Here is a 15,361-nt window from a genome sequence, read left to right as displayed (position 1 = left end):
AACGCTTTCTCGTTCTGCAGTTGTTTAAGGTGTAATGAGTATTTTCGAATGGACAAATCCTCTTTTTTTCCTATTTCAAAGCTGATACCATGATTTCGATGTAACAAGGAGACCCTATATCGCATTCACTTAAATAATTTCAGCTCACTGTCACAATATCAATAGTAACAAATTGCGACTGTAACAGCAGAAAAAAAAACCCGCCAAACAAGTTCTATGAATTCTCTTTCCGTCAATGCGATGTAGAACCTCTTGTGATTTACGGTGTAACAAAAGTGTATTTCTTATTCGTCTCTACAAGAGTTTTCGCGATTACATCTCTGTTTGATTAGATACAGCTCGGTTTCGCCTGTCCACGCGATACGTGTCATTATCTGGCTGTATAAAATGCTCCAATGAAGACAGTGTTACAGTCCCTTGTGAGTCGTGACTTATACGAGGCATATCAAAATGAGAGATCTTGCAAAAGACAAAAAATAAATAAATAAAGAGAGCGTGTGATAACACAATCATTTCTATTGTCTTTGCCTCTTGAATTAATCTGTCCTCACTTAGTGTGCAGGATAATATTGTCGAATCTGAATTTATGGTCGCATTAAGGACAAACTGCCTCGCCTTTTAGAGCCTGTTCTGCTGCCAGAACGCGAGAGACAAAGAGATCATATCGAGGACTCGCGTGACACGTGTCCAGGTCCGTCAGGCTGGCGGACAAGCGCGCGTCTTTAAGTACTTTGCTCGTCACAAACACTTTCACGCCATAATGTTGTTTGTTTGTTTGTTTGTTTGTTTGTTTCCTTTCCTTTTGTTCTGTTCTGTTTCAGCTTGTGTTTTTGTTTTTCTGCCACAAGACTGCACGAAAAACAAACTTGTCTGTGGATTTAGATATAGTACTCAGTCTGGAGATCCCGGGCTGATGGATAACATACTTTCAGTTAAGAGATAGATAGGTATAGATAGGTGGATAGATAGACAGATAAATGATAGATAGATATAGAGACACACCCGGAATTGAGAACCAATTTTCACAACGAAACAAAACTTATGATTTACAATAACTCGATGGAAACAAGTCTTATGAAAGCCGCAATGCCGCTAAGACTTACCTAGTGATAGACCTGGCTATATAATGGCTACTGATTCCCAAAAGTTAGACGTCGGATGATGAAATGGTCTTATCAAACCACAAAGTAAGTACCAGAGTAATCGTTTATTCATGGGTCTTACGGAGTCAAAAGAAATGTAACGTCTCATAGAAATCATTTTTCAATCAATGACAAACGTGCAGATTGTAGACACATTTCCTAAAATAGTAAACGTTAAAAAGAGTTTCATAAATAGCTACATCAAATCGGCAAGGCGCATATGTAAAACCAATGATTTCTTTTTTTTTATTGAGCTCGATTAATCAAAATCAGATTTCTTGTACCAGAAAAAAACAACAACAACAAACGAACAAACACTAACTTGTGCATCATTCACGCCCATTAATCAGTTGACTTTGATTATTGTATCGAATGCTGCAGCATTACCATAAGCTTTGATATAAGAGTTGGAGTCTTTATAATTTATGAAATACAATTAAACATGATTGTCACGTCATCACGCTTTCATTAAGATGTTCAACCTTCCGACCGATTCATGCTGCAATGCTTTAGGTGGTTTTTTTTTTTGTGTGTGTCAGCATAGTCAACGTTTTATTCCATAATATGCATTTTAAGTTTCCTTATCATTTGGACTTGCTGTGGCCATTTCAATATTCAAATATTTGGATCTCCTTTGTAGCTCCTAAAAAAAAATAATAACTCCGCGTACTGAGCGCGACCAGATACATTTATCTAAATCATAGGGCGGTGAGTTGGCTCAGTCGGTAGCGCGTCTGCCTCCGACCCAAGCGACCCGGGTTCGAACCCGAGTCTGGACTGAGCAATGTTGTGTGTAATCATACCGTCCCCTCTAGCAAGAGGCAAAACACTCTGTCCCTCGGATAGGACATAAAATGGAGGTCCCGTGTGCGAGAGAGTCACAACTCATGCACGTAAAAGATCCCGCTTCATTCATTCATCGCAAAGAGCAGGGTGTTTAACCCGATGAAGTGGTCCCGCCTCACATCCAACTGGACCCCATGGAAGACCAGCTTAGCATAGCTGAGTATGGGCTACCCAGCCATCTTCTCAGGTGGAAAATGAACAAACAAACAAACTCTACACCTAACAAAACAATACCATTGTCCTGCATGTCACATTTCTCCTACAAATTCATCTCGAGGCGGCTGGGAGGTTTAAAAACGTTAGTAAGATTTAAAAGACAGGGCACAAAATTTTTTCAAAAAAAGTTTATCCAACAATTAATCGTAAAAAAAAACAACAGGTAAAAAAATCATCACGATCCAAAGGTTGGAAAGGCTTATCTAGCAATGGGACTCGCCACATGACGCCACGACATTAAAAATCATACAGCGGATATGGCTTTTATTTACACTTTTTTGAGTCTGAGCTATGCATGTATATGATAAATTGCATATCAAATTAAAGAATATTCTTCTGTCAATTAAGTAGGTGTTCTGTTGAAAGGTTGGACCAATAACTGACGGAAAGTTTTGTTCTATGCAGAGGAATCAGCAGCTACTGGCTACGTACGGTCTCGTGGACGTACGGGGCGACTCTCTTATTCTATAATACGAGACGCCAAGCTGAAAATCAGAGGGCAATGTCATATAGACATTGCTAAATCAAAAAGAAACAAAACAAAAACAAAACTAAATCAAACTATGTTGTAGAGTCTTGATAAAAATACGGTGTTTTAATGATAGTGCTATGCGATTTTGGCATTTCCAACGGTATACACCATATACTATGGTAACGTTTGTCCTTAAGCGATGGCGAAGTAAACGAGGGTAAAATCATCACCTTTTCCATTTCTGCGCAGAAATCTTTGTTAGAGTTCTCTTCTTATGTCGAAAATGACATCGATAAAGATATCATATAAACCCTCCACATCAAAGTGTGGTAGTAAACCTGTAGGTAATACGAACTTTTTAACTGGGCAAGGGTTGTACTTATTGTAACTATTATCAACTGATAATCAATCGAAGACATGACCATTCTGTGCAAGCCAATGCAAGTTTTGCGAGGTTATAACATCATCGCCTAATCGTATTTTCTTCAAACATTCTTCTTCTGATATTACTAAATGATATAATGCGAAAACGTGTGGAACTTCAGCATTCCATAACTTTCTTCCTTTATGCTTGACTGTAATGAAATTTCTCCGAATCTGCTTTGTATGACTCTATTCAGTGAAATGGATTCCGGTGGCATTGTCCTCCAAGACATATAAATGTATATGGCATAACAAGAGACACCTGCAATGCTCATAGTTAAGGGCAGACAGGAGAAGCGATGTCTCCCTGGGCCACGGGCCGGCGCCCAGACGAGGAAAATGCTAGGTCGCCCGGTATGGTATACAGGGGCGCCACCGGTAATCGATGTGTACAGCGGTAAATCAAGTCGCCCCTTGCGCTGCACCTCGACGCTCCCTATACAGGTGATCGTCTCGCGTCCACGACACCAATGTTCGCTATATACATACACACACACGCAACACACATGATGACACTTCATGACAGCAAGACGTTTCACAGGAAGAACGGCTGCTATTTTAGTCTAGACGGCACTTCCGTGAGGAGCTTTCCCAAAAACTGCGGAAAGAAAATAAGAAATGAAAGACGGGGAGAAAAAAAAGTAAGAAAGACAAAACCGCCTCCACGCCCATGCACCAAAGGTAGAATCAAGTTTTGGGAGGATTTCCACGTGAATAATGCCTCTTGTTTTCATGGTCGTTTTTTTTTTTTTCTTCTTCTTCTTCTTCGTGAGGAGAAGAATATCGGCGCGATCAAATTCAAAGCTTCTTTTTCTAATTTCCCCTCGACAGTTTCGAGAATCGGGTTTTGATTTGCGGCCAGACACGACAGGTAAGTCCGTGGCAATCCGATACAGGGGCCAGAAATTGAGCAAACGTGCCCCGAGATGTGGGGGAGGAATTCGGCGGCGTTCGCCCCGGCCTGATGATGGCGTGTACCAGGACCATGACCCCGCGCGAGCGATTGCGGATGTCAGCAATGATAAAATGTCACCAGGATAGATAGTCGTCGGAGCTACTTCTTAATCTGGAAGATGAACGGCCCTGCTATCTCTGGCTTCTTCTCTTATACTTCTCTCTCAATCCTACTTCTGCCTACAACTCGTTCTGTTGTTGTTGCATTTTTAAAAAAATATTACATCCGATTGCAATGACTTGGATCATAAATATCATCTTCACAAGAAAACAAGATCAACATTAAAATTTCGGGGATGGAAATTAATTCGGTTTAACCCTTTCACATGCGCACTAATCTTAATGGTTATTTGAATAGAATGCATTTCAAGATGAAAGACGTACTGATAAGGCGTTGAGAGAAAGAAAGAGAGAGAGAACCTTGCTGTTACAAAACTTGAAAGCTATGTAATCTATGCATTTAGTTATGTGTGTATTCGTATCAATGCCTGTACATTATGAACGCGTTCACATACGTTCGTATCATATTCATATCTGTATACATATAATTATCTATTATGAACGCGTTCACATTACGTTCATACACCTATACATTGTGCTACGTGTATAAGTGAATGAAGTACGTACTCCTTACAGAGAAGAAGATGAATTAGCTGGGTGTTGTGCAAAAACGTTTTAATTGAGTATCAATTTCATTACCTCAGAGACTGAGTTCCTTTGACAATCTATAAACTCCCTTTTGAAAACGTGCGATCTCATATGGATACGGGATATGTTTCATCTTAATGGCAAATAGTTATATGCTCACCTTTGCATATATAATGCATTGCTATTTACTTATTTCTGTGTGTTTTTCTGTGTGTTTGTCTGTATATCTACATCTGTCTTCGAAGCAAAGTGGAACGTAGAATACTTTATAAAGAAAAGAGAAATTCTGAACTGAAAAAAAAATAACACCGTCTTTCATAAGTTTGTAAAACTAATTTGAGATAATATTCAAACGTATGACTTCGCCCCCTGCGGGAGTTAGTCAGTTTTGTTATTCTGCATAGAAAAAAAATATGTGTCCGCCGATCTCGCAAACATGGAGGAGTTATATTCCCATTGTGCCTGTGGCGCTGATTCAATTTTACGAGACGATTGTTTAGGGGTTCATTTTGTTCTCAAACAATCCTCCTCTATTCTCTTCCTTCTCTCCTGAAGCAGATTGAAACTAAAACGTCTTAATTTTAGCAGGATTAGTTCCTCAACCCTAATCCATTAAGGATATGACTGAATCAACTCACAGTATATTCACGGCCCTCTCTCCTCCACTCACTGCTCAATACACACAATCATTATCAACAAACAAATTTATGACTAATCATCCATAGGAAGGCTTGCGGGGTTCCGCAAAAAAAAAGGGGGGGAGGGAGGGAGAAGAAAACAGCGAGTAAGAATATCATTTCTTCTATTAACCTATCAGGAGTATGGATGTTGATTGTAATACCTTACAAACCGAGATTCAAATGATTGAGCTTGATATATGAATATAACCCCTGGCAATGCAGGAAGGCGAAATACTATTATGATAACATTATGTAGAGTTTGAATATTAAAAACACAATCATATACAGTAACGACAACCCAATGCTCACGCTACCTTTGAACAATGAATTCAAAAATCACGCGCAAAAAGACTGGTGGAAGTTTTGTCAAAACAAGTTCTTAGTTTAATAACAACGATAACAATGCTAAACAGCAATAACAATAACAAAGTATTACATCAGAGAACAGCTTAACATTTCTCGTATGTATTTACAGATTTAACTACTAATATTTTAAGGTAACATGAGAATAGATACGATATAATATTGATACACAGAATGTGACCTGTACGCATGTACCTAATATAGATTACTTAACAAACTTATTTTTTTTTAAGTCACAGTAACTAGAACAGTAACAATAATATCAGGGCTATATTGTTGTTAACAAGAAACCAGAGGGTAGCGCCAGTGCTATTCGATCTTGATTCCTTCAGTCTTTTGTAATGTACAAATTGAAATAGTCATGTTAAGAGAAAATAAAACCGAATTTTAAATACGTTCGAAAGATAGAAAAAAATGTTTAAAAATTACGATATATAGTATAAATAACTACTTGAGATATCCTTATAACAAATGAATAATAAAAATAGGGATATATTTAGACTAATGTTATAAGCCACTACTCCATTCAATTGTCTTGTTTCTTTCATATATTCATCTGTAGGCTAGCAATCCAATACTTTCGTCAATCAAACTGTATATCTTGACTTGTATTGATACCCTGATCATTAATTTATGCCACTAAAAATATTCAAATATGTGTCATTTATTTAATAATAATTTTTCTGTTATATATCATGATAATCAATCTTATTATATTAATCAAGATATATTGTATTATATATTATACAGATTACTTGGATAGGCTCACACAAAATCATCTAAACCAAGATTCTGCCACTAACATCATCTTTCATTAATATTGCTAAAGTACAAATATGATTAATAAAAAAAAAACCCCAACAACACTGGAATGCACCTTCTCCCCAGACCGACGTTAACTTGCATATTTCCCTGCAATGTCTTTTATTAATCAAATGAGTAACTTGGAAACATCCAAGTTGTGCTCAGTCTAGAGAAAATGGCATTCCGATTTCTTTGAACGATGTTTGCACGTTGTTTTTAACGTCTTACCCATCATTTGTCACATGCTCCTCATTCAAAATAACGATCCAGCCAATTTCGCGGTAAAACTATTGAATTCGGTGAAAGAGCTCTGAGGAGCATACCTGCATCACCAGGTATGATAGAGGCAGACGACCTCGAATCGAAACTGAGGTTGACGAGGACAAACCACTGCGACAGAGATCGGATACGAGGGAGGGAGAAAGCACCTCAAGTTGACTTACTTAAAGCAAACTGCTTGCTGAAGAGGATCCGGAGGGACCCGAAGAAAGGATAGAGGGAGTCGAGAGAGGTGAGGAAGGGGTAAAGGCGGGGGGGGGGGGGGGGGGGGGGGCGCAAACTTGTTTGTTTTGCCAAGACTTTGTACCCTGTCGGTGTTCTCCCAAGGTCAAACTAGTACTGATCACGTGATTAATAGCGAAATGACATATCGTTTTTTGGGGGGGTTGTATTCCTTACCTAACTGTCCAGAGGAAGATTGTTTGCCTGTCGAATTTCTTGAAACTAACAACCAGTAGACAAACATTTTATTTTTAAAACTGGTATTCCAGACGATATAATATGTAATTTCACAGATCGCTAGTGCTTTGCTTTTGATACCTACGATAGAGCGTTTATATTCTCGGCGGCACGGAGCATGGGTTATAAAAGGGAGAGGTTCTTGTTTCTTCTCCTTCATTAACACCTCCCTGCTTTAACATAAACCATCATAAAAGATAAACTCGTCTGAAGGATTTTCCACAGTGCTTGAATGGATGCAGTACCGTTTGCGTCCCGGTCATGATTATGTGTTATTGTAATACCATTTCAGGAACCGTAAATCAATAAGAATAAATCAGAAAGTGGAATTACTCATGTATATCAAATAAAAGTAAAAATATAGAAGAGCCCTTTCATGTTATCACACCACTGTAATTGATTGTGTATACAGTGTACCATATTTATCATATTTAACTTGACATTTTTTCCTATTTTCAGTTCCCCCTCATTATTTGTTCCTCCTGCCGTAATACATCTTTGCAATGTAACTCCATAGTGTCGAACGATCTCCATTTAGTTAATTGATAAAGTTATTTATGAATGAATACACTGAATCTACTTTCACCACCTAACAACCATCAACGCCATTAATGACGGTTACAATTATTCATTTTGATACGAAAAACATAATACCACTGTAATGATCATTCCGAACCTATGTATTTTGGGACTTACAGTTTTACAAGCTAGCTTTTATGTCGGCCCCATCATATTTCTGTTATTTCCTTGGGACACCTTGATGACCATTAACATTTTGTGTTCAGTGTGTTCTGATGTTTTTTTCCTGCAATCAGACGACATGGTTGTATACATTTTGTATTCTTACTTGTTGTATTACTGTCAATGGTTTTGTAATTTCTTTAAGGAAAGTGGAAGTATGGAAATAAATTGAACTGAACTGAATATTCATTCTCATCATGGTAATGAGGTCAGAAAAACTATCAATTATTAGCATTAATGTTAATTAACTCACATAACATGAAAATTCTTCTCCTCCCTTTTATATCACACTTTTTCACACCTCTGATGATCACTGCTTCGTTGGCATAGGTCTGCCTATACCTGCCCATGTGTGCATGCACGTACATCCTCTACTGAGTCACCTCACCCTTCTATCCTACCACCTGCGACAACCATACCATCAAATTCCCCTCTCATTTATCCCTCTATGACGTTTATCACCCCCTGCGAAGTCAAGCGGCTAGCACTTCCGTGTCATCTCTCGAATGCGTTCCACCATTCGCAGAGCAGACGACACTGACAGCTCCTGAAGGAGTATGGACCCAGTGACAGACAATATCGATATGATTGTCGTCCGTGATTCTTGTCAATTAACCGCGAACAAATTGTCCAATCTTGTCAAGAGCCCGCAGCGCTAATCGAATTAGGTCTCGAGCAGGATATCGTATTCATGAACAACAGATGGCGCTAAACACTACGCGACTGGAGAGGGGAAAAAGCTCACTGTCACTCGGATCGGCCAGAGGTCGAGCTGGAGTAGTTAATCCCGCGGAAAAGGGGTGGCCAAGGGTATTACGGTATACCGGTGAGAGGGAGAACTATTTAAAGGGCCACAGACGCAGCTTTTTTCCCCTACTCTCACTGGAACACACTCATTTTTGCAGAGGTAATCTGTTCCGACAGATGTAGGTTTCCCCTCTCTGATTTTTAAAACAAACTATTGTCTGAGGGGCGTGTGATGTTTTGATTTCAGCCTGGGAAATACACATATCAATGGTGCTGTGCTGTGTACGTGCTGTAATTGCAATAGATGTCAATACGAGATTACAATCACGAAAACCGATGCGCAGATTCCTCGATTTTCGAGAGATAGAGAAGCTCATCAACCGCAGGGTATACTTGAAATAACCCCCACCCTTATTTCTTTTTTTTTATGAGCATTTTGTTTTCTTGAGTTTTGAGTTTCTTGAGTTGACCATCAAGAGAAGAAACTCTGTTGAATATAACATTTAATAGGATTTATGTCTCGGCTAAACTGGCTAAGTATTAGTTGTCCTAAATGTACTTTATAACCATCGGCTGATCGTAGACATACGTATGACTTTCATTTCATATTTGTACATATCATATATATATATATATATATATATATATATATATATATATATATATATAATTTAGTAGCCCGAATAGGCCACCAGATAAAAAAGTTAGTGTCGATCCCTGTATGAATATACATACATATGCGTATTATAGATATTGTGTAAATATTAGAGAAAAAGAGAGAGAGACAGAGAGCTTGCAAAATCAATTTATATGCACTTTGATTGCTTGTGCGTATGCGCTGGGTCCTCGGTGGTGTCAGAGTTCAAAGGGAGTTTAGGGTGAAAATTATTATTCTGACATTGAACTTTGACAATTATAACAGTAATATTTACGTCAACAATAGTTTATTGTCTGTTAGACAGACAGCCGGCCAAATGCGGTTGTCATAATTCATGTTGAAGTTTAAAGCCACAACACAAACAAAGGTCAACATTCAAGGGAATTGTGCGGGTTTATAGTTTTTATGGAATGCCATTTTTTGCACAAAATTTGTGTCTGTGCGTGTTCGTGTGTGTGGGAGTGTGTTTATATATATGGTTTGCATGTAAGACATGATATTTACGACAAGTTTTGTGCAGTTCCCCCCCCCCCCCACAAAAAAGAAAAAAATGATGCGAATACGGGTCACTATTAAAAAGTCCTCTCCTGAATAATTGTTTGTTAAAACACTTCATTTTGTTTGTCAGCCTACTTTCTCGTTTTGCTTTGTTTCATTTTGTGCATTTCTGTGAGTGAGTGTAGCAGCGCCCCCATACACTCTTGTTTTTTTTTTCAAACATGTGTTTGTATAATCGATACTAACACATCGATACCAGCACGTTTTTTGTTTTTGTTTTCCATAACCTTTTATCGATTCCATATTTAAAACAAATTCATGACAATCAAGTTACATATATTTCAAAATTAAAACAATTCAGCATAGCACAATTACAATGAAATCAAACCAAGCACGTGTTAGTATAATCGATAATGGAGAGGACTTTGCTTTTGATCCGTGCTTCTGAACCTTTTTTCAACCCGAGGCCCACTTTGACTTCTGCAAGAATGTTGTTGTTGTTGTTGTTGTTGTTGTTGTTGGTCTTTGTTTTTTGTTTTTTTTTTAGGAACAGTTGACTCAGATATTATTATTTCTTTTTTACCTTATTTTGGTCGACATTACGGCCCACTGGTTGAAAAGCGTGGCTTTAGATGATTAAAGAAGAATGATTAGAGTCATCAATGAACATAATGAATGCGCATGTGATGTCGTACTGGTTGATTTGGGCCTGAGGAAAACATTTCTGTTTCTCCATCTTCCACTTTCCTCCCTCCTTACATCCATCTCATTCCAGTCTGTTGCTGACTATCTGGGATGCGGGTGTCATCCAGGATGTCATACAGGATGACATCGATGAGCAAAATGTTGATGACGACCATGGTGGTCAAATATTATATCAACTTATTCATATACATTGTATGTGTGTGTGTGTTCGTGTGCGTGTGCATGTGTGTGTGTGTGTGTGTGTGTGTGTGTGTGTGTGTGTGTGTGTTGCTGTCGAGTCGCATATAATGGGGACGTCTGTCTGTGCGCGCGAAATTTTTGCGCATGATTTGGTCTATTCCCCATAAGGTGAGGGCGTGTGTTAACGACCGTCGGAGGACTAGCAGCAAGTTAGTCGGGAGGAGAAACAGGTGCGACTCGAGCCCGTAACAAGTTCATTCGTGATTGACCATTTAGCGTGATTACGCGAGACGGGCGAATCCCGCCGAGGAAAGGCTGTACGTCGCTGTCGTTTTCTCCCAGACAGATCACAGTAGTGCAGGTCCTCAGTAACTCGTCAGTCAAGATATCATAATCACACACACACACACACACACACGCATATATATATATATATATATATATATATATATATATATATATAATATATATATACAGTATATATACAGGCCCTATATATATTTGCGAGAGATTGATCCTAAGCGAAACGTATGGGTTGTATCATTGTGAAGCATAAACGTGGAAGAAATCAAGTTTGAGACGGACGTTGCTCTCTACTTTTCCCTTTAATAATCAAGATTGGGTCTGCATGTCTATATTTATGTTTTATATGTATATATATATATAATGCAGGGCTCGACACTAACGGTGGCCCGGTGGCCCGGGGCCACCAAAAATGAAAGTCGGGCCACCAAATTTCAAAAAAGGGCAAATTTGGTGGCCCGCCTCGGGCCACCAAAATTTTTTGAAAAGTATGTCAATAAATTCGTAACTTTTTGCGCCGGAAATTAGCAGTTAAATTTGTTTAAAGGATGGATGAAAAGGACTGAATGAGTGCCTGAGAGTGAGTGTTGCAAGTTTGTTGAAGTTTAATTTATGAGTAGATATGTTTAACTTCTAATTCTTACTATCATAAAACTTAGATATTTGACTCATTAAAAAAAACCAGGACTTTTAATGTTTTTATTGTTTTTTTCGGGACACCAAATTTTTCTCTCGGGCCACCAAAAATTTGAAATTTAGGATTTTGGTGGCCCCATCGGGCCACCAAACAAAAAAGTTAGTGTCGAGCCATGTATAATGTATATATTTTGTATATATACATATATATGTGTTATATGCTGACCTATCTTATATAGCATCAAATCGGCAATAAACATGACTGTAATCATATGCATTTTATGTTTATAATCATGGTAAAGTATGATCATTGTACCTCGGAAGTATGATTTAAAAAAAAATTAATCCATTTTTGTATGAGGTAATGTTAGATTGCGTCTCCGTCCGTGTTGAAATATTTCACTGGTTTGCGCAAAGGTAAAATTTCAGAAGAGTTCTAGTATTATTATCATCATTTCATAAAATTATATGATATTGCACTGTATGATGCTTCACCTATCATATCATGGCACACCATGACATGTAGACAACTATAATAACACGTTATCTTGGTAGATCCTGTTGAAGGCCATGGCAGGCCGAAAGGGAAAAGTATGTAGAGAGCAGCCCGCTTAAAACGTGATTTCTTCCACGTATTCATAATCATAGCAAATAGTGCTATCAAAAGCAAGATTTGTGATTGGCCCGATTGATACCACGTGACGTGCATAATATACAAATAGTGAATGGTCACGAGTGCAATGGTACGAGATTTCGCACGAGGTGAAAGATAGAGGCGCTCTGTTCAACGAGGCGAAGCCGAGTTGAAAAATGCGCCTCATCTTTCACCGAGTGCGAAATCTCGTTCCATTGCACGAGTAAAGACCATACACTATTTGATTTATACAACGTCCAAGTAGATCTTTTTGGTCTAAGTATATAGGCCTAGAAGTCTATATATTTAGGAAAAATATAGCCATACTTACATGTGAATCCACTGCGATTCTCTTTCTGGCTTGTGCAATCAGTGTAGATACAGGTCACAGCTGTACTACCGCTCATACACGTACACTAGCACTACGTAGGCCTACGTACGCGCATGCATGTACCGCACGTGCGTACACTGCGCTAGCTGCATGCGATCCTCAATATGCAACACACAGTACACGCAGTACCGTACAAATTCTCGAACCGTGGAATAGAACGAAAAAATCGAACCAAGTTGCACGCAAAAATAGAACCAAAATTGCACGGCGCGTTGAATGGAGTACTTATTGAATATCACGTCACCAACAAACCTCCAATCAAATTACAAGGATCTACTTGGACGTTGTATAAATGCTGTTATCGTGCACGATAAAAATTAATATAAAATAGCATACATACTTATGATACAGGCCGGCAGTGCACGACAAAAGTTATAGTGCACGCAAAATATAACGATTGCAGACGATAACCCACTATCGATTTGATATCGGTTTTTGCTCCCTCATTTTAATCATCGAGTACTGAATCCTGCACCTCATCGACGCGAGTGCGCCACAACCGCGATATGCTCGATATTATCGTTATTCTCGATTCTCGCTGGCTATGCCAGCAACTTATCTGTGTGGGACTAGACTTTCAGCGGTAGATTTAAACATGGAAGCTGAAATGAACAGGTTCGCTACTGTTACAGAGACTGGTCTATATAAATAGTATCTTAGACAATAAGGACATAAAGGATGCCATCAAATACGCCCTACGAATTTTGGACTCTTACTGTTCTGAAAAAGGAATCAATCCGACGGATATTGAGCAAGTCAACCCAAGATTTGTGCCGCTTTCTCCGTACATTCTATACGCGGAAGTGCGCCGTGGAAATGGGTAGCGTGTGTACGGTATACGCTAAGCGCTCTTTGATCACGCTACGCTACGCTACGCTACGCTATGAACTTTTACTACGACATTTACAACACACTCTCGGAATCCACTTGTGCAGCAATGGTGACTTCAATGATGCCTGCCACGAGCCTTGTGTTTAAATCCAGTAGATCCCTAATCCTACAAAACATCCTCTAGTCCTGGTCCTGGACCCACAGTGCAGTATGTAAACTTAGGGCGTCTAACGTGTTACTGTTATATCCGTGGTAGACCTATTGTAGCTCTGTCGCTCGTAAGTGACGTAGATCTAGCAGTTAGTAGTACATGTACAACGTTAGGCCAGGGCCACTAGACCTAATCTATCGTATAGGGCCTAGAAATCGTTAGATATAACCACGTAGACCCTAACACGTCAGGATTTTGTCTACACAGGTTCAAAGAAACTGGTATTATTGCTTGTCTAGACACGTGTAGAGTCTTAAATAACCTAGGCTTTCCTATTTTTTCAATTTATCTTGCCTGGGTATGTATGCTATTTTATATAACACATAGTGCATGACATCTTATTGCACTATAACAAGTACCAAGCACCTCCAAATTCTGAATTTGCCCTCAGGCAATTATATTCAATTCGGCCTGCGGCCTCATTGAATATAACTGGCCTTCGGGGCAAGTTCAGAATTTGTCGGTGCTTATATTGTTATAGTGCATTCAGCCTCATGCACTATATATATATTATAAAATGGGTTCAAGAATGCAGCCAATTAGTCCAGTCAAAATATGAAATGACCCACAACTAATTGCAACAGAAACGATTCCACTTGCATTTGACCCGGAAGAGCTATCAAAATAACATATTAAAAGTTCCCTAAAATTCGAGTGGTGGATCAGTGTCTAATTTGCATAAATTCAAAATGGCCGCCATACAACCTATTTATGCCTATATCTGGGGATATGTAACCCACAGAAAGTAAATTCCGGTGTCTAATCCTATGTTTTTTAGGTCAAGGAATACAAATATGTTATGTATAGCAACTTTCAAACATCCTTTTATATAGTTTTTGCATATATTTGCATATAATTACATGCAAAATGGCCGCCATATTGCCTGCGCAAGCCCGTATCTTCGTATATCATTAATGTAGTACACTCAGGAATAAGTCGCTATATATCTGGACATAAAACCGCAGAAAATAAATTCTGGTGTCTAAACCTATAGATGTTTTTTAGGTCAGGGAATACAATTATGATATAAGCAGTAACTTTCAAACTTCCCTTTATACATTTTTTTGCATATATTTCCATTCAATTAAATGCAAAATGACCGCCGTAGTGCCACTACAGGCTTATATTTCTATCTGTAAAAGGTACCTAGTGATGGTGTCTGTGGTCTTAATTTTACTACTGAGAATCACTGATGTAGAATACGTTCCACTCAGCAATAGTTACCTATATTTCACTAAAAATTTGTATATATTTATACATAAATCTATTCAAATTACTACCGTGAATATGATTTCAGATATACGAATACAAGCTGCAGAAGGTTGATTGTACTGTAATGTCTCATCCAAGATATCAAGGGAAAATTGTTATACCATTTAAAACCTTGATGATTATCCTTCACCTAGTGTGTATATTCTTGCATTTATTAAAAGTATTGTATTACATTGTACTCACATTTTCTTGAGATACAGCCTCAAAACAGAGAACAACTGTAAGTAGCATCGAATAGAACATATCTTTATTAACTGTAGATTCAACT

The 15,361-nt window shown here is 38.5% G+C and overlaps 1 protein-coding gene across 1 annotated transcript in view; it reads right to left on the bottom strand.

The window, feature by feature from the left end:
- The window catches only part of LOC139723787 (melatonin receptor type 1A-like), a 37,241-nt gene extending 26,451 nt beyond the window's left edge, over positions 1–10,790 (bottom strand). Inside the window, exons 1-2 of the mRNA XM_071634995.1 lie at positions 10,690–10,790; positions 6,872–6,938 (exon numbers count right to left, since the gene is read on the bottom strand). Of these exons, the coding sequence (XP_071491096.1) occupies positions 6,872–6,938; positions 10,690–10,790 (168 nt within the window). The remainder of the gene's footprint in view (positions 1–6,871; positions 6,939–10,689) is intronic.
- Positions 10,791–15,361: the final 4,571 nt, after the last annotated feature.

The sequence above is a fragment of the Diadema antillarum genome, unplaced genomic scaffold, assembly GCF_040938485.1.
Source record: "Diadema antillarum isolate AM-2024a unplaced genomic scaffold, OU_Dant_1.0 scf00000200, whole genome shotgun sequence".
NCBI classification, from domain to species: Eukaryota; Metazoa; Echinodermata; class Echinoidea; order Diadematoida; family Diadematidae; genus Diadema; species Diadema antillarum.
This window is presented reverse-complemented; position numbering and strand designations above follow the sequence as displayed.